Consider the following 23,432-nt stretch of genomic DNA (forward strand, 5'->3'; position numbering starts at 1 on the left):
CTAATTTCGGGTCAAATCACCCGACTGACGTGTCTTCCTCTCCTTCGCTATTATTCACACGTACCGCTCGCACAGACCACCAAAGATTCGCCAAGTCACCATCCGTCGCCATCACCGACATCCAAAGCTCTCCTACACCTGTCACGTACCTTCCGTCAGCGAAAACCTTATCTTTGCATCCCTTCTTCGACACGCAAACGAATATCAGCCACTAGAGTTTCCTTCATCACCAAGCAACGAATGTCAGCCACTAAAGTTTCCTTCATCACCAAGCAACCAAAGCTAGCCACATACTCTCCCCTGATGATTCTCTATAAATATGGACTCTCTGCTGGAAGAAAGAGGCATCTGGGAATTAGATCGGAGCCTGCATCAAGGAAGCATCAAGCCTTATAGTTCTTCATATTTTTCTCTCTGCTCTTTCATATATCTCTCTCTTCTTCTTACCTTCTTCTCCTATTCTGTAGACAGTAGGATAGGCTTGTACAAATCATCAACAACTGTACACCATTAAAGTCGGTAACTTTCATATACATGTGTGATTGTAATCTATCTTCTTTACCTTCTTACTATCCCTCTGAGTGGAGGAGATTTGCCAGTCTTTGTATTTGTAGACAGTAAGTTATGCAATTTAAGTTTGTTTTTACTTTCAAAATCTGTGATTATACTCATACTTCCTGGATCATATTTGATATATCTTGGTTTCCTATTTAATTCTTCTGTTTGTTTTTCGCTATTATGTTACTATTCTGCAACAGTTAATAGTTTATAACTCTGTAATTTTCTCATACTTAATATAAGTAGATAGAACTGTTAGGGTAGATCTTGTGGCAAAAATGGTATATATATATAACAAATGGTAAAAAATTGCTTACCATTGGGACCATTAAATAGATTGTCTAGACAAAAATTGAATATTGGAAAGTGATATTGCATGAGGTGGATTTTGGGACCATATCCTTAGTTCATTGAGCCAAAGTTGAACCTTCCAATGTGAGAAATATTGTGAAGTTTCCGATTTTATTGAGAAGACTAAGAATTTAATAAATAAGGGATATAATGGTTTTTTTTTTTTGAACGTTGGTAATTTATCATAGTTAAATTTATCAAGATATTGAATGTACCAGACATTTTTTCTCAAAAAGAGGGTGGATGTTGAAACAAGGTAAAGGTTTCTATACTTTTCCTATAGCATAGAAGATCTATGCTTCCCCTACCATCCAGCCGTCCAATTTTGATCAAGAGAACTACTCATCGTTTGATCTTAGATCTGGCGTCTCAAAGATTTTATTTTTAGTTTTTTTTTATACAAATTGTATAAATATGAACTTTGGTATGTGTCATATTCTCATTGGGGCGCACCTATAAAAAATATTAAAAATAAATTTTTGATAAAATATAATGACCAAAATACCCCTTGAAATTTTTAAGGGCATTTTGATCATTTATTTTTATTATAATTACTTTTTATATATTTTTCTCTAGTGCGAGTTTAATAGAAGATTGGAGATACAAATTTTGGTGTTAAAATAGTTTATAGAAAAAACATGAAAAATAAAATAGTGTAGAGACTTGATATTGTGATAGGCGCAATCTTAACTCTACATTCAAAATTGACGGTTGGATAAGGGGAAGTATATAAGTTTTATGTTGTAGGGGAAGCATAGAAAGCTTGCCCTTGAAACAAATATAATGACAAGTATTGAAACATGTAAAACGGTCGCTATGATGTTACATGAAGGCTAGTATATAAAGGCTGCATTTTGTATTAGAGCCGATGCTCTAAACAATCAAAGTAAAGGGCACCTTCAAATAGTGTCGAGAAATATGGTTTCAATACTGGAAATCTTTGTGATAGCCTTAAAATATGTTTTCATCTTTAATTATAAAATTTAAATTTTAAAAAATAGTGTAGATCGAGTAGATCTATGGAAATTTAAAAATCTTGAAAATTGACGGTCCAAAAATGTATTACAAGATGCAGTATCTCCAAAACTTGAAATCCATTTTTTTCTTATGTCTATGTATCTTGATGTCGAGATGATCAATTTGAGGATATTTGGGCATCAAAACAACATTTTCTAGTGAAATTTTTAAGGTAGGCTCTAATTTGATTGTTTAGAGCCTCAGCTCTATATAAACTTCTTCACATGTGTTATTATGACATATTTTGTATTCACATCTAACGAATCATTGTTCTTAGATAAATTTACTATATCCCCTTGAATTCATGTTATGTAAAAGATCTTTTCTAAATTTCTATTTTTATGTTCATATTTTTCTATATTTTATTTACCGAACTGCCCCTACTTTAAACCTTGAGTTTAACTATGGGATGAAAGCCTCACTAACTATTTGTCATATGCTTAACGCTGATTTTCATGGTCTTAATTTGTTCCAAAGAAAAGAAAAAATGTATGGCTTTGAAGGTTTAAAGTTAACACTATACTTGTAATACAGCCTCACATTATTTCAAATACAGTAGTTGGGCTTCGAAAGTTCAAAGTTTACCCCAGAGTTTCAAAAACAAGTCTCGGACCTTTAAGATCCGAAGTTTGTATTTAGGTAACTTTTTCCTACTTACCCAAGCAAATAACAAATTCTTTGTGATGCCAGTCGTTAAGTTACCAGAGAAACTTTTTTTTGACACAAAGCTATGAAGTACCTCTTATAGAGTATCTCTACCCAAGCATTAGTACATATAAGTTATAAAGTATCTCTACCCAAGCATTAGTTCATATAAGTTAAATTTGGGACCTTTAAGATGCGAAATAGGGGACATTTGGACTAGAATAAAATTTTTAAAAACAATTATCTTAAAAAATATGTGTTTTTAGGTAATTTAGTGGGTATAACGGGCCCTTACCCATTTATTTAAGCATATTAGGAGTTATACTTTTTAAGGTGTTAGTGAGGTGGTATTATCGGTAGGAACGAAAACTGCAATGTGGTGACCATAATAACGGTCTGTTAATTGTAAAATAGAGATTTGTGTTTTAAAAAAGTTTATATAAGGTTGCAACCATAAAATTTAGAATTAAGAATGCACTTCAAAAATCCATCGGAAAATGCTGTTTTAATGTTAAAAAACCATCTTATTGATCATCTTGACATCAAGATGTATGAATATGAAAAAAAAAAAAAAAAATTTGAGTCTCTGCAATAGTGCATCTTGCAACACATTATCTAGACCGTCTATTTTCAAGATTTTCATATGTTTATAGATCTACTTGATTTTAACCACTTTTGGAGTTTAAAATTTTATAATTAAATATGAAAATAGATTTTCAGATAATCCTAATTTACACCAAAATTACATGTTATAATACAATTTGGAGGTGCGCCTTAATTAGATTAAGGTTGCATCCTAATAGAAACCACACCCTTCTTTTTTTTCCTTTTCTTTTTATTTTATTGAAACCTTAGAATGTTGTAATTGCAAAAAAATGTATATTTTTGAAAGTGTGACTTTAAGTCAATAAGTATGTTTTTTAACTTTTAACCTCTTTTTTTCAAGGGCGCAACGCGTTGTACATATGAAAGATTAGGAGCTAACCGGCCATGCCATATCAAAGAGTACTAGTCCACAACCCATGTCATAGGTAGGATTGATTGCTGTGATTTATTTTTTATTTTTATGTAAACTTATTATCTTTTCACAGAAAAATTTGAACTCTTTTCTCTTTCTAAATTTCTTGGAGTCATAATTTCGAAGTATCATAAGTTCATAACCTTCTCTCTTATATCGTAAAACGAGTTTACTCCAATAGAGCATATTTTTAAAATCCTTTGGTCTACACCGATTCACCCCAGAGCAAAATAGTTTACATGGCTCTCCTTGCATGCCAGATTGCCTATCATGGGATTGCTTCAATCAAGAGGCATGTCATCTCCTAAGCCCACAAAGAAGAAGAAGATTCCTCTGCCAAAATAGAAATATGTTTCTTCATAATCAAACATGTTTTTTTTTTTTTTTAAATGGTTTGTAGTCATGCATGTTTATTGGTAGAAATTGAACATATTAAAATATAAATATTTAAAGGAATATTAGGCTTGTTTTGTACCAAGTGTATGCTGGTAATGCCCTTATAATATTTTCTCTTGTGTATAGACTATATATTGCAGCACATGTTTGAATAGAATAGGATACTGTCAACTGCTAAGGCTATCAATAGTCCATCTCATGGCATTTATTTAAAATCAAAACAAATGGTTGTGCATCTCAAATTATTTGTTTTAGGGGATTTATAGGTATTTATTTTCTTAATAAACGTTATGTGCTATGCTCCTGTAGTAGCAAATTGCAATCTTAAGTCATTTATTATCGGAAAAACATTCGATATGCCCAATAACGGGCATGAAAAAGCCGAATATTTTGAGAAGTTTCGAGAAGATGCGGTTTTGGCTATAGTTGCAGCGGATCTTGGCATGGCTGCTATTGTTTTAGCGTTTTGTGTTGATAGAGCCTCAGGAAGTAAGTGTGTTTCGTTCGCAAAAAGTGAACTGCAGCCGTTAATTGGACGTGGGCTTGAAAGCGGTTTAATTGGTCTAACCGGTAAACCGGCCGATTCAACCGTTTTTACCGGGCATGTTTTCGACGGTCAAAAAAGTGTTCAAAAAAATATAAAAAGTACAAAAAAATCTACTAAAATATAGAAAGCATATAAAGAATGATTAAAACAAAACACATTCAAATGAAATTGAAAAATAATGAAAAAAATATATTTTAACCCATTTTATAATTTCCAATAGCTATTTTTAAAATTTTCTAAAAAAAATAAAAAAATATAAAAGTGAGTATTAATGACTAAATTTTTTTTTAATCTTTATCATGATGGAAAGAATATTTAAAAATGTATTACAAATCAAAATTTTAATTTTTGAGAATTTATATACATTTTTTTGATTTTTTTTTAAAAATGCTGGTTGATCACCCTAACTGTCCAAAACCGGAACCGGCCATTAACTGGTTCCGATCTATCCAGACAGTTAGCGGTTAAATCGGACGATTTTACAAATGATAGTTTCATCCTGCACAATTTCATCGTGGGTAAGGATGATGATGGCAACATAAAAATTCTCAATAATATGTCAAAAAAATAAAATAAAAATTGTCAATCATGATCAAAGTGATGATGAAGGATCAGATGCGTTTTCGGAAAGCCAAAGGGCGAGAGGTGAGCGCATTAAATTTTAAGATTACATGGAAATGTGGGATGATTATATATCTTGTCGTAATTCTTAGTGTTCATTATTGAAAAAACTAAGGCTAAAAGTGATACTAAAACGTTTACTAATTACTTTTCTTCTTAGTGTTCATTATTGAAAAAACTAAGGCTAAAAGTGATACTAAAACGTTTACTAATTACTTTTCTTAACGTTCGCTCATTATTTTTCTTACTTTTTAGTTAAGAGTTATTATGGTCTTTCATTCTCTTTTTGTTGTGGCCATTTGAATTAAGTACTCGTACGATGTCTCTCTTTCACAAAACCCAAAAAAAAAAAACAGTATATTGGATTGTACAAGTGTATTTGTGGCCATGAACTCGGATTATTGGTGTGCTTAAATGTGGTGAATCCGGTCAACAGTTGTTAAGGTATGATTTCCTATTTCCTAGTGGTTTAGAGGACTAGGTGTGTTATTGTTTGACCTGGTGATTAGGGAATTTATAGGAGATCAAATCAATTCTGAGATAGTATGAGTCATGGTTCGGTTTTCCTCTAAAACTTCCCTTTCCTACTTTTTGCCTTTTGTTTTAAGTGATCATCTAATATTACCTTAGATCTTTTGTAAATCTCCGCCTCAAACTTTATTTTTATTTTTTATTTTATTTACTTTTTGAATTTTTTTTTTTTATAATTAATTCAAACATTATCCAAATTTGATTCGCTAGTCCAGTGATCTAACATAAATCTATAGATCAATGACGTGCATGATCCAACCCATTAATCTAGGGTTTTTTAAATATTGTTTGCCATATATGGTATTATAAAATGATATCCATATGCTTGCATTATTGGATTCATAACTCTTACAGAGATCATGATGGATTCATGGTTTTATTGATGGAGGGAAACCTTTCTATGTATTTCCTAGAGTTAGCTTCAGAAGTAGTAATGTGTTGAAAGTAATTTCGTGTGGATTTAGTTTTGGTTGAAGTTTGTACAAGGTTGCCTGGAAGTAAGGTGTACCTATAAAATTTATTTAACGATGTCATTTCGGTCTCGAAAATTTTATGATAGCTTCAAAATATCTTTTTATCCTCAGTTATAAAATTTAAAATTTTAAAAATAATACAAATCTAGCCGATCAAGAAACGTTTAAAAATTTTAAAAATAGACGGTCCAGATAACTTGTTAGAAGATACACTATTTTTTAGATTTAGAATTCTTTTTTTTCTTCATCTCCATTAAGCTCAAGGTCGAGATGATCAGTTGGCGGGTTCTCCTACGCCTGAACACTCTCCACTACATGATTTTTTGAGGTGTACCTTACTTCAAGAGGGTTGCAACCTTATATAAACTTTTTTTCTTTAGTTATTACCAAAAATCGAAATTAATGGTTTATTTGGTTAACTTGTATTCATTTTGGGGTTCATTTTGTTCTGTTTGACGTGTGATCTCATCATATAGTGTTTCAAGATGATACAATGTCTGCTAATCAGTGTTTAAAAAAACGCTGAGTCGAACCGGACTTGCCCGGTTCGACTCGGGAATCGTCATGGACGGATCGAATCAGTGAAAAAAACGGGAATCGCCGGTTCTAAAGAGAACCGGACGATTTTGCACAGTGACTCGCCGATTCACTGTACGGAATCGGAGAGTCCCGTACGGATTTATTTATTTATTTTTATTTTTATTTTTATTTTTATTTTTATTTTTATTTATTTATTTTTTTTATTTTTTATTTTTTTGTAATCCATGATAGATTTTTTTGTAATACTTGATCGTTTTTTTTGTAATCCATGATCAAATTTTTTTTTTTTTTTTTTGTAATCCATGATCGAATTTTTTGTTTTTTTTTTTTTTTGTAACCCATGATAGAACTTTTTGTAATCCATGATCGAATTTTTTGTAATCCATGATCGAAATGTTTGTTTTTTTTTCTTGTAATCCATGATCGAATTTCTTGGTTTTTTTTTTTTTTTTTTTGTAACCCATGATAGAATTTTTTGTAATCCATGATCGAAATGTTTGTTTTTTTTTTTGTAATCCATGATTGAATTTTTTGTAACCCATGATAGAGTTTTTTGTAATCCATGGTTGAATTTTTTGTAATCCATGATTGAATTGTTTTTTTCTTTTCTTGTAATCCACGATCGAATTTTTTGCTTTTTTTTGTTTGTTTTTTTTTTAATCCATGATCGAATTTTATGTAATCCATGATCGAATTTTATGTAATCCATGATCGAATTTTTTGTAATCCATGATAGAATTTTTTTTAATCCATGATCGAATTTTTTGTAATCCATGATCGAAATGTTTGTTTTTTTTTTCTTGTAATCCATGATCGAATTTTTTGTTTTTTTTATAACCCATGATAGAATTTTTTGTAATCCATGAGTGAATTTTTTGTAATCCATGATCGAATTGTTTTTTTCTTTTTTTGTAATCCACGATCGAATTTTTTGTTTTTTTATGTTTTTTTTTTTTTGTAATCCATGATCGAATTTTATGTAATCCATGATCAAATTTTTTGTAATCCATGATCGAATTTTTTGTAATCTATGATTGAATTTTTTGAAAATTTGTGATTTTTTTTTTTAATCCATGATCCAATTTTTTTTTGTAATCTATGATAGAATTTTTTGAAAATTTGTGATTTTTTTTTTTTAATCCATGATCGAATTTTTTTTGTAATCCATGATAGAATTTTTTGAAAATTTGTGATTTTTTTTTTTTAATCCATGATCGATTTTTTTGAAAATTTGTTATTTTTTTTTTAATCCATATTATTCAAAGAGAAAATGAGAGAGATGATGATTCTGAGGCCACCCTATCCCAGCCATATATTCACATATCGAGTCCCAACAACAACAGTGTAGGGATGAGCACGACAGTACAGGTGAGCCTGAAGGATGGACAAGCTTCGGGGATTTTGGATTGGGAACACAACAAAACACTAACACTCAGGGATTTGGGAATAGTCAGACGCCTGCTAATATCGATGATTCGTTTTTAGATCGAATCAATGAATTGTTAAACGAATTCAATCAATGGCACCAGCGTGACCAAGAAGAACAATAATGTCGTCTATCATTTTTTTTTTAGATCATATGTTACTAATTTTATGTTTTATTATAGTCCATGTATGTTGATATACTTATTCCATGATAATTATAGGTTTATCCTTTTGTGTGATGTAAATTAAATGTTGAATGACGGTTCATGTAGGGAAAGAACATATCAATATTCGCATATTCATTCAAAAACATGAAAATTCTTAATGGAGTACCCTCATTTCTTATTGAATTCTTAAAAAACAATATTTATAATGAATTTTAATAATTTTTTCGGATTTTTTTTAAGCTTTATTCTGACCGATTCACCCGATTCTTGATCCGGATCGCCGATTCGTCGATCCGGATCGGTTTTTTGGGTGCCCGATCCGAATCACCTATCCGTTTTTTAAACCATTGCTGCTAATTGTGTATAAAAACAAATTGATTGTCCTTTGCCACGTGTTCTTATATTTGTTAGCCGGATTCTTTTGCCCCAACCGATCTTTTGTACTGAGTTTAACAACTTGAGATTTATGGGCAAATTGAGTGTCAGTTCTTCTGTAGTAAAATAGATAATACTAAAGAACTTCAACAGTTAGAATCTCTTTTGTGTTTGGGGTAGATGTTCTTTTCGCAATCTTGGGTAAAGAAGTTACGTATGAGAAATGAAAAAAATATTTGGGTTTGCCTACATAGAATCTATGTACGAAAGGGTCTGGGGTTGTGATGGCAGTGTCCCCACACTTAATCACTATGTTGTGGTTTTCATTCCTGTGACTATCACCAACCCACTCATACTTTTAAAAATCTAACTCCTAATCTATTTTAAAAAATGGGTAGAGGCCTATCTTCCCCAGTTAATTAACCAAAAACAAAAAAATGAAAAAATAATAATAAAAAAATCACATTGCAGTAAAACGAAAAAATAAGAGCAACTAATAAAAAATAAACACCAATCATTACAATGATTTGATAAAGTACAAAAAATTTAAACTAATAAATAGGTTTGGCAATAATTATGGATAAAACTAATGCGAGGAATTTATTTGAGAATGTTTTTCTAGGTAATCCAAATAGAAAAATGTATCTTCTAGGTTGCACCAGATGCTATCCAAGTAGAAAAAATCTATTTTATAGAAAATATTTTTTCCAAAAAACATACTTTTTTAGACAAGGTTTTTTCCAGGGATCCAAACAACCCCTAAGAAATTTAAGTTTCTAGATATTTGAAAGCCCTTATATATCCAAACTAGTCTAGAGGAACAAAAACATTTCGACCAATTCAAAGAGAGATCTATCAGACTGAGGCCCTAAACGATTTAAGCAGGTCATACATTCAAATAGTATCCAAATATATTGTTTTAGCACTGAAAATCTTTGTGATGGCTTTATGATTTATTTTAATATTTAATTATAAAATTTAAAGCTTCAAAAATAGCGTAAATCGAGCAGATCTATGAACACTTGAAAATTTTAAAAATTAACAGTCAAAAAAATGTACTACAATATGCACTATTTTTAAGACTTGCATATGTCCATACACCTTTAGGTCGGGATGATCAATTTGAGGATTTTTGGGCGTCGAAGCAACATCTTTTAGTGAATTTTTGATGTCCACCTTAATTTGATCGTTTAGGGCATCACCCTTATATAAACATTTTGCTATTAAGAAATTACTAAATTATTGCCATAAATTTCAATATGCTCTTATTTTTTAGAAATAAGGAAGATAATATTAGTAAATTTAATAGTAGTCATTATTTTTGAGAAATAAGGAAGATAATATCAGCAAATTTAATTGGAAATTTAAAAGATTTTTCTTTTAAGTTTCTTAGAATTAAAGAATAGTTTCACATATTTTCTATTTTATGCTCGTCTCAGTTATTCATTTTTTTTTTTTCCCACATTACTCTTAGACCAGTTCCCAACTCGGACATCTAATATCTATATGTGTGTCTCTCTATTTTAGTAAAAGATAAGTTCAAACATTAGATGTCTAGACAAGTATTTCACTCAAAATTTTGACAAGTGGTTGAGTTCCAACATATATCGTCAAATTCTGTCCACTTATCTTATTTTACTTTAACGAGTGATTGGTTTTGACTTCCAATATCTAAATTAGGGGTTCTGTTCTTGAGGAGGCAAGTTCGGGTTTCCAATTTTCAAACCAGCCTCCTACCGTTTTAACAGGTATGGAAATATGATGCCAACCCATCTCCCATTGGAATGGGTTGGGGCATTGGATATCCAAACCCACCCATATAACAAATTTTTTGCCTAAGGGTCCAAAAGATTATAGATTCCGATAGGAGCACTCTGTAGATTTAGTCCTCGATTAAAAGCTAATTTAGCAAAGATTTTTTGAACCCAAAGTTTGCCAAATATGACCACTTCAAACTCGCAAATAACCCCGAAAGAAAAGAAAAAAAAGAAAGAAAGTAGAAACACATGTGTATGTGACTGAAAAAATAATGCCCGAATAATGAACAAGAACAATCAAATTTTAGTGGGTAATATCGAAGTGTGGAAACTCAAACTCCACCCTTTTTTCTTTCTCAAAATAACCATTCAATTATTCTTGGGTGGATCGCAAAAATTTGATATCAAATAAAGCCTTTTGCTTGAGGAAGTAAAAGTGAGGGTGGAGCCTAGGAACTTTGGCTAAAGATAAACCTTGCTATTGAGGAATTAGGGTGGGTTTAGAGTTTTGGAGCCAGCCCACTATTTAAGCTCAAGATTAGTTCAGACATCTAATGTTTAAACCGGTCTCATATTTTTTTAAAAAATATATGGACTTACATATTGATAATCCAAGAATCATCTACCACTCCAAAAGTACCATAATTTAGACATTCAATATGGGAAATTTGAGAATAGAAAATAATACAAAAAAGGTCAGGACTATTTTTTAATAGGATTGTATACAAATGTGATCATTTATCTTTATTACAAGGAAGTCATAATCCCTCCTACTTATTAAATGTCTAATTTGATGGTTCGAGTTGGTCATGAAATTCAAAATATTTTTTTTTAAGCTTTAACTATTTTCAACGAGACTCTTAAAACCATCTAATTTAAAATCTAAAGAACAAAATGATTGTGCTTTTATTGTACAAAAAGTAAATAGTCTCTTCATATATTTTATTTTTTTTTAATTTTTAAAAAAATAAAAAGTTTCTTTTGCCGTGAATAAAAAACTAAACTATGTTAATAATAATAACAATAATTATGAAATGATCTTACGAGAACCTTTCCAATAGTAATGATTTTATGAAACCCTCTCATATCTTTGTGTACGGGGGCTCGAAAGATCATTATTAAGTGTGAGACATATTTAAAAAAAAGTCAAATCCCACTTTACGTGATAATTTTTTTTTTGAGATTTGTATCAATTTTAATGATTGATCATTTAAAATCCTATATATATAAATGTGCGTGGGAAGGTGTCATCATTCATTTTAAAAATATCCTAAAAACATCGAAATCTAACGGTTCAATTGGTGGCAAGAGAAAACATGAGCCCAGCCCCCGAACGAGCCCTCAAACATAAGACCTACCGCTATCTAATATCGTCCGTGATTTCCCCGTGGACCCCACGTTGCTACGTCACTGTGGTACCACTGATGACGTGGACATCAAAGCTTACTGCTTAAAAGCCTTCGCTCACCCTAAATTACTAAAAGACCCTCGACAGACAAATATTCGTGCATTTTATGCCTGGAGTACGCGCAAACTCTCCACCCAATATGTTAAACAAAAATAAAAAACGCGACATCTTCAAACCAGTAATTACTTGAAGAAAGCTGATTTTTTTTGGTAGCACCCCTCTAATAATATCGTCCATACGTAAATTTCCCCTTTTTTATATAGCTAGGTGTTATTTGGGGGTTTTTTAGAAATAAATTTTTCACAATCTAAACGTAAAAAATCAAATTGGTCAACTGATTATAGTTCATAATCTCGATTCAAATTTTGTGATTAAATTTGATTGCCATACACGAGCCATTAAATCCTCTCCACGAGGATTATAAGTCTTTTTTTATTTGAACACAACTCCAAAATTTTGGTCATCTTTGAAAAAAAAAAAATGATTGTGTTTAATGCATCTCGTCTTTTCTAAAAAATATGCCTCTTTTTTCCGAAGCTAATGAAGTGGACTATGGGCCTTACATTTCGGAGTTATGAGGTTTATGGAGGACTTTTCATAAGTCGTTATCGAAAAATACTCCATAAATGTTATTGGTGCAAAGCCCCCATAAACAATACCACGGTAATTGACTCTGTTTCTGTTAATTTTTTCTAAAACTTCAATACCAGAGGAGGTTGCTTTCATTCATATCAATTGTTGAAAAAAATTGAGCACCAGTAGAAGTATAACACAAGTGATGTGATCAATGATGGCCATTCCATCCTCCCTCCATTCTATGCTCCCACCTTTTTTTTTTTTTCTCCTTCTTCTTCTTCTTTTTTTTTTTTCTCTTCTTTTTCTTTTTGCTCTTTGTGCCTTTTTATTTACCCTCAATGAAAAGTTGGTTAACTTTTCAAAAAAAAGAAAGAAAAAGCCTCTTTGAATACTCTTAATTAATAAAAAAACTACTTATTTACCCTCAATGAAAAGCTGGTTATTTTTTTTAAAAAAGAAAATGCCTCTTTCAATATGTGCGGCTTGTATAGAGCTTAGGCTCTAAACAATCAAATTAGAGCCTACCTTCAAATAGTGACGAGAAAAGTTGTTTCAATATTGGAAATGTTTGTGATAGCCTTAAAATATATTTTCATCTTTGTTTATAAAGTTTAAAGCTTAAAAAATAGCGTAGACGAACAGATCTATGAAATCTTGAAAATCTTGAAAATTGACGGTCCAAAAATGTGTTATAAAATATACAATTTTTAAAATTTGAAATCCATTATTTTTTTGATGTCCATGAATCCAGATGTCGAGATGATCAATTGAGGATATTGCGCATCAAAACAGCCTCTTCTAATGACATTTTTAAGGTAAGCTCAAATTTGATTGTTTAGAGCCTACTCTTAATTAAAAAAAAAACTACTTCTCAATATTATTAGGACGCCATTTATATCTTATTCGAAAACTTTGGGGTGATTTAGTCATTTATTCCATGTGATCAATATTTTGGAGATTCAGGTCATTTCCAAAAATCTAGAGGGTATTTTAACCAACTATAGATTCGGGTGAAAAAAATTCTACGTCAGTTAAAAGAGGGAAGTTCTTTCCTCAAGTGCTTTCCAGTTTATTACAGTAATCAATAATAAAAAAATTACCATTTAGCAAGAGTATTTACGTTGTTTACCTAACTTCACCTACTTTGAATAAATTTTTAATGTCAAACATTACGAAAAACTGTGAAAAGAAAAAATAATTTGGTCGGTGATACAAAACCAAGTGATTGCGGTTAGAAAGAGAGGGGAGAGAGGAAAACCGTCTCTCTCTCTCTCTAGAAAATTAGGTAAAACTGTCTCTCTTTCTCTCTGGAGATCCGCGTCTAGAGTGAGAACACTCCCTTCCCCCCTTCTCTCTCTCTAGAAAATTATTGTTATAGATCAGTATTCCTGCTAGAGTGTGAACTCTACCCCTCCCTCACTTCTCTTTATCCGCGTCTAGAGTGAGAACACTCCCTTCCCCCCCTCTCTCTCTCTAGAAAATCATTGTTATAGATCAGTATTCCTGCTAGAGTGTGAACTCTCCCCCTCTCTCACTTCTCTTTATCCTTGTGTACCTGAAAATACGTCCATTTCTCGCGGGATTATTGCCGGGATGTGTCGTACGGACGTGCATTTTCCGGCGACCTGACGCCATTGTCAGCGAGATCGAACGTTTAGGGGGAAAAGGGGTCTTTGTACTCCCCTGCTCAGAGCGTCTTTTTTAGGATTAGTTTCAGACTTTGAGTTCCTTTTTAGCCAAGAAATTGTCAGGCCTTTTTAGATCCCCTGTGACCTTCTCCTTTTTTTGCCGCCATTGCCTTTATTCTCTCGCTGTTCATCACTTGGTGCTTCAGATCTCTGCTTTTAGGGCTTCGTTACTTTTGTTTAGTGCAATGGCAGCCTCTGTTATGGTTATTTCCTTAAAAGGTGAGCTTTTCTGTTAATTTTGAGTCCTCGTTTGTGTTTCCTCTTTCTGATTTGAGAATGCAGCCTTTTGGTTGGAATCTAGGGTTTGGTGTCGAGGAAAAAAGCTTACGTTCTGCTCCTGTTTCGTTCTCTGATGTAATATTCCCAGTCTAGCTATAAAATGTGGAAAAAAAATTAATTTTAATTCCTCTGTTCCATAGATGAACATTTTCTCCCCTCTTGTGCGGATTAGTTTTTGAGTGTTTGGCACTCTCCCTGTTGTGTCCTTGTATGCGCATCAGTTGCTCGAATCTAGGGTTTAGTGTTGTGCAAAACGCTAAATACTGCAGATGATTGTGATGTGTGATTCAACCTTCTGATTCATCCAGAAAAAGTTAGAGATTTCAAGATTTTCTTATAATTTCCACTTTACATTGTTGTGATTTCCACTTCACATTGTTGTGATCCCTAAATTGAAGCATTTTGGCTCGACCTTAGGGTTTAGGCTTTTAGAAAGTGTTACACGTTGCTTCTGGTTTTGATTTCACAAGATAACTTAAGATTTTTAACCTCTTTCTTCGCCAAATTCCATGCGATCCCCAAATGTCACTTTTCACTTAGTCGAATTTCAATATCTCTGTATTGGCTTGAATGTAAAGTCACTGTGGTTCAGATATCGATGTTAACTCGTTCTTGAATCTAGGGTTTACTGGTTGAGATGCAAAATTCTGACTAATTTTCCCTTGAAGGCATGTCCTTGATATGTGGATCTGGGGTTTAGTGCTTCGATTTATGCTTTGATGTTGTCTTGACATGTGTCTTTTTGTATTGATTTCTCGAGTTTTGAGATTAATTTGGTGGTTTTGCTTGTAGATGTAGGATTAGTTTTACTATTGCCTTTCTGCTCTATGCATTTTCCACTTTTTTTATTGGTAAAACAGAAATTAAGCGTGGGTAAATTAGAGAAAGAGCAAAGGTGATACTGGAAAGGCTAAGGAAACTAGTAATTGTAAAATCATGCCTTTTGAGGAGCTTTCCTTTATTCCACTTGGTGTTCCGTGACAGCTTTTTGCCAAAAAAGGAACCTTTTTGGATCTAGCGTTTGTTTGAGAATTTTTTTTGTTTGCAGTTATTTGAATAAGTTGATATTTTTTCAATGATCCTTGTGTAACCCTTGGCTGAAACCTAGATTTCTGTGAGGGAATTTGGTTATATCTTATAGTTTAAGATTTTTTCCTGCATACTATCTTGGAGATTTGATTAGAGTTTGACAGTATTTTTGTTTGGTATACTTTGAATTTGATGAGTTGGTTAAGTGAGTCATTTTTCCCTCAATTTCTTCGATTTTGTACGGTACCAGCTGTTCAGCTGTTATCTGTGTCATATAGTTTTTTCAACACATACTGTTTGGGTTAGGTGTTCTATTGTTGTTGTCATTTTTATTTGTTTATGTTGTTGAGTTTTGCTTGCACGTGTTGCCTCTTGTTTCAGAGTGCTGCTCAGAGCTTAGTTCCTGTTGGTTTAGTTAAATGACATTGCTCTGTTTCACGTTATTGGGGTGAGCTTCGATAATATTATTCATTTTGTATGTTTTTATCAGTTCTAGTATATATTGGTCAAAGACTGAAATGATATATTCCACTCTTAAGGTCATGGTTTAACTATTTCTTCCCTTACTATTGCATTGAAGCTCTTTTATTTTGAAATTTGAATATGTGTGATTTCCTTCTATGTTTTGCTTGGGTTTTTTTTCTTTGCTGATTCATTCAATTTGGTAACCTAGTGTTACAATTTTGTGACGAACTCGCATTTTGTTCATCATATTATACTTGGATTTTTGCAATGGATTAATTCAATTTGGTGGCTTAATGTTCTTTGGCTTTGAATCTAAATTCACGCATAGCTGATAATTGAAGTTTCTTTGTTGTATAGATCTGATGAATTGCAAATGAAGATGTCATCAGATTAAAATATTTTTGTCCTTGTGTACAAAGGTGAGATGTTCCTATGTAGAACTTACATTCTTTTGCATTTGTTTGGTGTACATGTTCTTTTTTTGGGAATTTTGTTCAATATCTTCACTGATACCTGGATGATGAATGTTTCAATTTCAGTTTTTAAAATGAATGAGCATCAGTATCAGAAGCAATGCAACACTGAGAAGCGATATCCAGGATGTATGGGAAGAATGGTGAATCTTTTGGACTTGAGTTCGGGCTTGAATGTAAATAGGATGCTTACTGATAAAGCGCAATTTAATGGTAATGTTGTGATCCTTTTGTGTTGGTTATAAAGTGAATGTTGTTTGTGGACATCTACATGAAAATTTAATTTGATAGATTTGCACATGGACACACCTGCCCAGCACACTTAGTTGCATCAAAATTTAATTTGATACACTTGCAAACACATATACCATAGTCCCTGATCTCCAGGATAATTTGTTTTGCCAAATCTGGACTGTCATATGAAATCTTGACAATCCTTTGTCCAGCTACAGCTAGGTCATGCTCTCTCTCTCTCTCTCTCTCTCTCTCTCTCTCACACACACACACACACACACACACACACACACACACACACACACACACAGATGGGCGTGGCGGCACAGATATGTCCCCCGACTCGACCCATTGTGAGTCATTCATGCAATATTTGTGCAATATCAAGAGGAATTAAGCTGTAGCTCTCATTGTGGCAATTGATATTTACAAGTGAACCACCTTGTTCTAATGGTTCTTTTACTTTTTCATTTTTAGTATCACCAAAATGGAAGAAATTTATTTGTTATGTTAGTGTTTCTAACTTTCTCCTCAATTATTCGTGTTGCATTTTAAAAACAAATTTATTCCTGTGATATTATTTGTGACGTGCGGAAAACTTTATAGTTTACAATTAGATTGACTCCATTTTATATCAATGAACATTGTCTTTTGAAGAATATATGAAGGCTTTAATTTGGACTCTATTTGTATCCTTTCTTGATGATAAACCTTCGAATCAACCTATGAAAAGTCTACATTAGTTGACAGCCTGTGTCCTTTATAGTTATTGAGATTCTTGGGACAAATAAAACAAATAAACAGAATGAAATGGGGTGGTTACGAGCTTAACATTCCAGGCATTTTATGTTTTGTTATTTATTTGAGTATTTTATGCCTGACCTTTCCAACAGTTGGCTACTTCTTGAAATCCTGTTAGTTCTTGAATTCTAGCTTACAAACTAAACTTGTTACATTGCAGGAAGTGCTCTTCCCAGAAGTCACCACGATGTGCCAATGAAGACACCACCACGGCACAATGCTTACACTGGAGAATATGTAGCACAGAAACCAGTACGCATCTCGGTTGTGGTGATCTTAGTTTTTTTTTTGCATATTTATATGCTGTAAGATATGCATTTTGTACAAAACTTGGGGGTTAAGAAATATTTACATGTTAAAGCAAATCTTTAATGAGTCACTCTCTTGAATGTTCTTGCCAAAATTTTTTCTTTTTTTACTCATTACAATTTACAGATTGACCATGAGCTAAGGAGGAGTTTTTCTGAGAAGAAAGGAAATGGAACACCCATGAAGATGCTTATAGCTCAAGAGATGTCCAAAGAATTTGACACTAAGCAGAAGCCTCCTAGTGTTGTAGCCCGGCTAATGGGTCTCGAAACCCTACCAGCACAGCAACCTATCTCTACTTGGCAAAGAAGTTCTCCTGAAGTTTCTCCATGGAACCCAACTGTAGGGCGACAAGATCGCCATCATTTACCAGTTCACTCAAATATGTACAGTCACTCAGGGACTACAAATACTTATATGCATTCGGGGGCAATTCAAAGGAACCAGCAGCAAGAAGTTGGGCTCGAAGTGGAGCATTTGCCCCACAAACGTTGTTCACCTGAGACCTACTTTCGAGGCCAAGAAGGATACAAAGATGTTTATGAGGTTTGGCAAAAGACTGAGAAGTTAGATGCAGTGAACTTGCAGAAGGATAGGTATGAGAAGAGCTTGGATGAGAAGATGGCTCTTGTGCGCCAGAAATTCATGGATGCAAAGCGGTTGGCAACTGATGAAAAGTTGCGCCAGTCAAAGGAGTTTCAGGATGCATTAGAGGTCCTAAGTTCAAACAAAGATTTGTTTCTCAAGTTCCTTCAAGAACCAAACTCCTTGTTTTCAAAACATATACTTGATCTCCAGTCAATCCCGCCCCCTCCTCAGTCGAGGCGCATCACTGTGCTCAGGCCATCAAAAAGCATGGCAGCATCAAATGGGTTAACAAAACTGTACAATGGCAGTGACAGATATGTTGATCAAGAGGTGAAGAGAGAGAAACAGGTGAAAAAGCAGGATCCCACTGGTTATATGTTGGGAAATTCCTATCACTGTGAAATGGATGGGATGGGTAAAGAATTCAAGAGAGAGAAAGTGGTGAAGAAGCCAGACCCCACAAATTGTTTCTTAGGAAATTCGCAAGAGGTAAGTGAGAAGAATCATGACTGGGATTTCTCTAAAGTTAGACTAGGAGCACCTTCTCAGCCAACTAGGATAGTGGTGCTAAAACCTAGTCCTGGCAAGACTCAAGACATAAGGGCATTAATTTCCTCCCCAAACCAAAATGAGAGGTTTTCAGGGTTGGGGCCTGATGGCACAAAAGGCTCTAGAGAGATTGCAAGGGAGATCACTAGGCAGATGACAGAGAATCTGACAAGTGATACCTCAAGGAGAGATGAATCTTTTTCATCCCCAATCATTTCAAGTACAGTGGGGAGAGATGATGTTTTCATGTCCTCAATGGTTTCGAATGGCTATGTTGGGGATGAGAGCTCATTCAACAGATCTGAGACCGAGTTTGCAGAGGGTGGAAGTATCAGTGATTCAGAGGTTTCAACCCCAACTTCTAGGAATTCATGGGATTATATCAACAAGTTTAGCCGTAGTTCTTCATCCTCTATTAGTAGAGCCTCATGCTCCCCTGAGTCGTCGGTAAGCAGGGAGGCCAAGAAGCGACTTTCTGCAAGATGGGCAATGATGGCTAATGGAGCTCAGGACCAAAGGCAACTGCGCAGGAGCTCGAGCACATTAGGGGAGATGCTTGCCCTTCCTGAATTAAAAAAACCAGAGAGATCCTCTGAGGAGAGAAGCAATGGAGTTCTAAGTCAATCAAGCAATTTGTCACCTAAAGGTGAAATACAAGAAGGCCTGAGCTCTTTTTCAGAAGGAAGAACCATTAATGAAATTAATGACTCTGCGCAAGTTTCTCCAAGAAGCCTGGCGAGGTCTAGGTCAGTTCCTGTTTCTTCTACTTCCTATGAAGCAATGGACCTGGTTGGTGGCAAGTCCAATACAAAGGATTCGGGGAAACCGAAGGGTGGGGGGTTTTTCATGGGGAAGGTTTCAAATTTCTTCTTCTCGAGGAGTAAGAAAGGTAGGAGAGAGAAACACAATTCTGTTGGGCTGGGCCCTTGGGAGTGTGGTGGCTCTTTGATTATCGATCTGGAGAGAGAAAACACTCATCCTGCTGAAGTAGAGGGAGATGCCTCACAATCGATGCCCCTAGCAGTTGGAGAAGAATGCCCAAACACTCCAATTTCCACTGCCTGTGATGAATGCTCCTCTCAGGTATGCGCATAATTCCCATATAATTTCCGGCTGTATTGTACTTGTGATGTATAGTGCTACCATATTATGTTTGCTCATGAGAATCTTTACCTTGATCATTACTGGCCTCTTGAATGTTCTCTTGCCCTATATGAAGTACCATACAATTGATGGGGATTCTCTTATTAAGACCCTACCAATCAATTCAAACCTCAGATTCATGTTAAAACCACAATGTTTCACTAGAGTCCCAAGAGACCAAAACATCGCTGAGTACGAAGTGTTTGATCATATTTATTCGAAGATATGGTGGCTAAAATGCTAGAGAAATACATATATAGGTCTAAATTTGGTGTAAATGAGTATTATACTGTGAAATAGTACATATTTCAAGATGATGGTACTGTGGTACATATTTGTGACTACAAAGAAATTTGCTTATTTGGACAAGTCTTGTGTATTTTACAGGCAGTTTCATCGCCTCCAAAACAACAAGTGGCACGTCTAGAGAACTTGAACGAGAATGGGGATCAACCCAGTCCTATCTCAGTACTAGAGTCGCCATTCGAAGATGAGGCTTCTCCCCTGCAAGAGAAGGAAAGGGTTGCTTTAGATATTAGTAAGTCTAAATCTCTGCATCAAAATGGGGATCTTTATCAGAGTTTTTTTTTTGCCTTTATGTGCAGGACCTCACCCTATTCTTCTATTTGACAGAGCCACGCATGCCATTCAACCTTCCAAAATCAGATGGAACCACTAGGCCTCTCGAGCAACCACGCACTGCCTCTCTCTCACTGCCCACTCTTGATGCCAGCCGATGGTTGCCATCGCCTTTGACTCCACACTTCTACTTCTGGGGTGAATCAGAACAAGAAGTATTCCTCTTTGTTGAGACCATTCTCAATGCCTCCGGTTTATTGGATGAGCCTGAATGCTCCATCTTTGGAAGATGGTATTCACCAAACTCACCTTTGGATCCAGTGCTTCTCGATAAATGCTTAGACAAAAATGGTTCGGTTTCAAGCAAAGGAGGAGAGAGAGAATGCTGCTCTAAACAAAATGATCCAGTTACATGCATTGAAGGAGAGAGGAAAAGTTGCTCGGACCAAAACGGCATGGTTATTTGTAAAGTGGAGAGGAGGGATGAGATGGAGAGGAAGCTCGTATTTGATTGCATAAATGCAGTCCTTGTGGAGATTACAGGGCCATGCTTGGATGCACACCCATGGGCCAGGCCGAGGAGGCAGGGGCCCGTGGGTCAGCAACTGGTGCAGGCAACATGGAACCTGCTTCGAGAGTGGGCTCATGGGGAGGGTCTGGAGAGAGATTTGAGTGGGTGGTTCGATTTAGGTCAGGAGATGGATTGGATTGGGACAGAGATAGAGAGGTGTGTTCTTGAGGATTTGATTGAAGATGCGCTTTGTGAGCTCTCATTATCTCTATCTTCCACAACCAAGTGAGGACTAAATGCCCATTTCCGTTCTCTCTCTCTCTCAGCGAATCTCGATCGTTGTATTTCTTGAAGGGATTTGAGCTGTTTTTTATGCATGGTCTAATGGAATAATAGCCATCCAAAAGAGACTTATGTATTGGAAATATGGAGAAGCATTCTTGTTGTCTTGTATGTGTATACAGATGAGGTTCCTAATCACAAGATTGCTACCTCTCAGTGAGCGTGTTATATTAGCCATGGAGATGTTAATTGGGTCTTTTTTTTCTTTTGTTCTTGTGACAAGTTGTGAATTTTCTAATTCTTTTTATAGATATGAATCTCCGCCTTCATTTTGTAGATATTGAATACGTCTTCTGTAATTTTTTTCTCATGATCCTGATGCTTTGCTTATTGAATGGATGCGTTCAAAAAATCTGAGCCGTTGGAGCTCTAGGACTGATCACTGATCTACTCTCTCTGTCATGCACCTTTGATAACTTCTTTCAGGCTCAAACTACGTCCATAGTTTATTTATACACTATATGAAATGAATAAATATAAAACAAAAATGGATAAATTCTCCTAAAAGACACATTTTAGCTGGACTGGTGGATGGTTATATCTTCTGCTTTCCATTTGCTTTGCATGGTTATATCTTCTGCTTTTCATTTGCTTTCCATTCGGTATGTACGAGGATACAATTTTATTTGTAGAAGTAAGGCTGCAGTGTTATACATTGTTTATTTTAGTTGAATGATGTAGATTTAATACGTCTTTTAAAACAATGTAAAAAAATAATATATAAATTAACTTGATGTTGAATGATCTTCTTGCATATTATTTTCAACTTTGTCTTGGACATTTTCAACTTTACATGGGTTGATTGGCAGTTTTTTAGGACTTTTAAATTTGCCGAAATCCTTTTTTCTTTTTCTCTTTTTAATAGGAAATTAACGATTAAAACTAATCTAAAAAAAAACAAAGTAATACTGCGTAAAGCTCAATTGATCACTTAAAAAGAACAAAATTAAACTATGATATATTAAATCAATACCACAAAATGATTCAGATTTACAATTGTGGGGAGAATTACAAGGACGCAAATAGATCTAAACCAAAGGAGAAAAAAAATTAAATAATTTATAAACTTGAAAATAGAATAAACTTAGCAAATCTATTATTTACAAAGAAGTGAGCCAAATACTGGTTGCATGGGTTCCATCAAACAGCATTTACCATTTACCACCAAGTATCCAGGTGTGTTTGAGAATAAACTATATATAGATATAAATATCCAAGAATTCCAGGTATGTTTGAGAATAAAATATATCTAGATATAAATATCCAGGAATTGTATATCACAGAAGATTTATATCCATGATTTGAAGCAAAACTAGTATTCAGATTTCCATGGAGCCAGAAGGGGAATAAATATTAACTAGAAGGTTGTAATTAGTGGACACTTGTGTCTAAAGTCAAGATAAATGGATGGAGTTAATATTAGTAATCAGGCTTGGGCTTTATTAATTAGCACTTAATGTTAGCAATATTGTGTCTCAAGTAACGAAGTTGGATTCTTACCACTGAACTGGCCAAAAAGTCAAGTTCGATTCTTACCGCTAAATTACCTAAAATAGAATACGTAACTTCGGGTACCGAGGCCGAAACACACCGAAGCGAATGCACTAGAGCTTCGTTTCACTCGATCTAAACTCTAGACCAAAAATATGGAAACTTTAGCCCCTTTTATGTTGTCGGACTCGCTTCGCCCCGGGCTCCAAAGAAAAGCGAATCTGATCAAGACAACTCGAGGGTGCGAGAGAAAAACAGAATCTCATTGGAGAGAGTACACGAGACTTCCACACCACAAGCGAGGAAGTGGGAGAGGGGTCCCCCATTGTCACCATGAATGACTTACGTCCAACAAGAAAGAGAGAGCCAAGGACAAAGCTGGGGGGTTTCCTCCCACTTTGAGAGAAAGAGAGAGGAGGAGAGAGAGGTGAAAATGATGGGACGTGCCACCACCCTAAGATTCGTAGGACCCACTTACACCCATCCACCCACTTGTAGAAAGTCTATTTGCAAGACCTTTTTTTTGAGAGAGATGCGTATATTGAG

General features: G+C 34.4%; 1 protein-coding gene and 1 long non-coding RNA gene across 5 annotated transcripts; both read left to right on the plus strand.

Annotated features, from left to right (window-relative positions):
* Positions 1-349: 349 nt before the first annotated feature.
* Positions 350-8,465, plus strand: LOC148781246 (uncharacterized). Of its 2 annotated transcripts, XR_016059162.1 has the most exons (3): positions 350-617; positions 3,518-3,602; positions 7,963-8,465. It is a non-coding gene; the product is annotated as an uncharacterized LOC148781246 (long non-coding RNA). The 2 variants fall into 2 exon arrangements; XR_016059161.1 differs by having other exon boundaries at positions 350-3,602.
* Positions 8,466-14,132: 5,667 nt separating this feature from the next.
* On the plus strand, positions 14,133-21,673 carry TRM20 (methyl-coenzyme M reductase II subunit gamma, putative (DUF3741)). 3 transcript variants are annotated; one of them, XM_020673502.2, is made up of 8 exons: positions 14,133-14,312; positions 15,783-15,849; positions 16,224-16,285; positions 16,406-16,552; positions 17,535-17,626; positions 17,810-19,903; positions 20,351-20,501; positions 20,597-21,673. In XM_020673502.2, exons 4-8 carry the CDS (start codon positions 16,414-16,416, stop codon positions 21,340-21,342), a joined length of 3,222 nt encoding a protein of 1,073 aa, XP_020529161.1. In that variant the 5' UTR covers positions 14,133-14,312; positions 15,783-15,849; positions 16,224-16,285; positions 16,406-16,413; the 3' UTR covers positions 21,343-21,673. The 3 variants fall into 3 exon arrangements, with proteins under 3 accessions (XP_020529161.1, XP_006854321.1, XP_088727936.1); XM_088871810.1 differs by lacking the exon at positions 14,133-14,312 and adding an exon at positions 15,455-15,606; XM_006854259.4 differs by lacking the exon at positions 15,783-15,849.
* Positions 21,674-23,432: the final 1,759 nt, after the last annotated feature.

This window comes from Amborella trichopoda, chromosome 7, assembly GCF_054954075.1.
Source record: "Amborella trichopoda isolate Santa Cruz 75 chromosome 7, AtrichopodaSantaCruz75HAP2 v2.0, whole genome shotgun sequence".
NCBI classification, from domain to species: domain Eukaryota; kingdom Viridiplantae; phylum Streptophyta; class Magnoliopsida; order Amborellales; family Amborellaceae; genus Amborella; species Amborella trichopoda.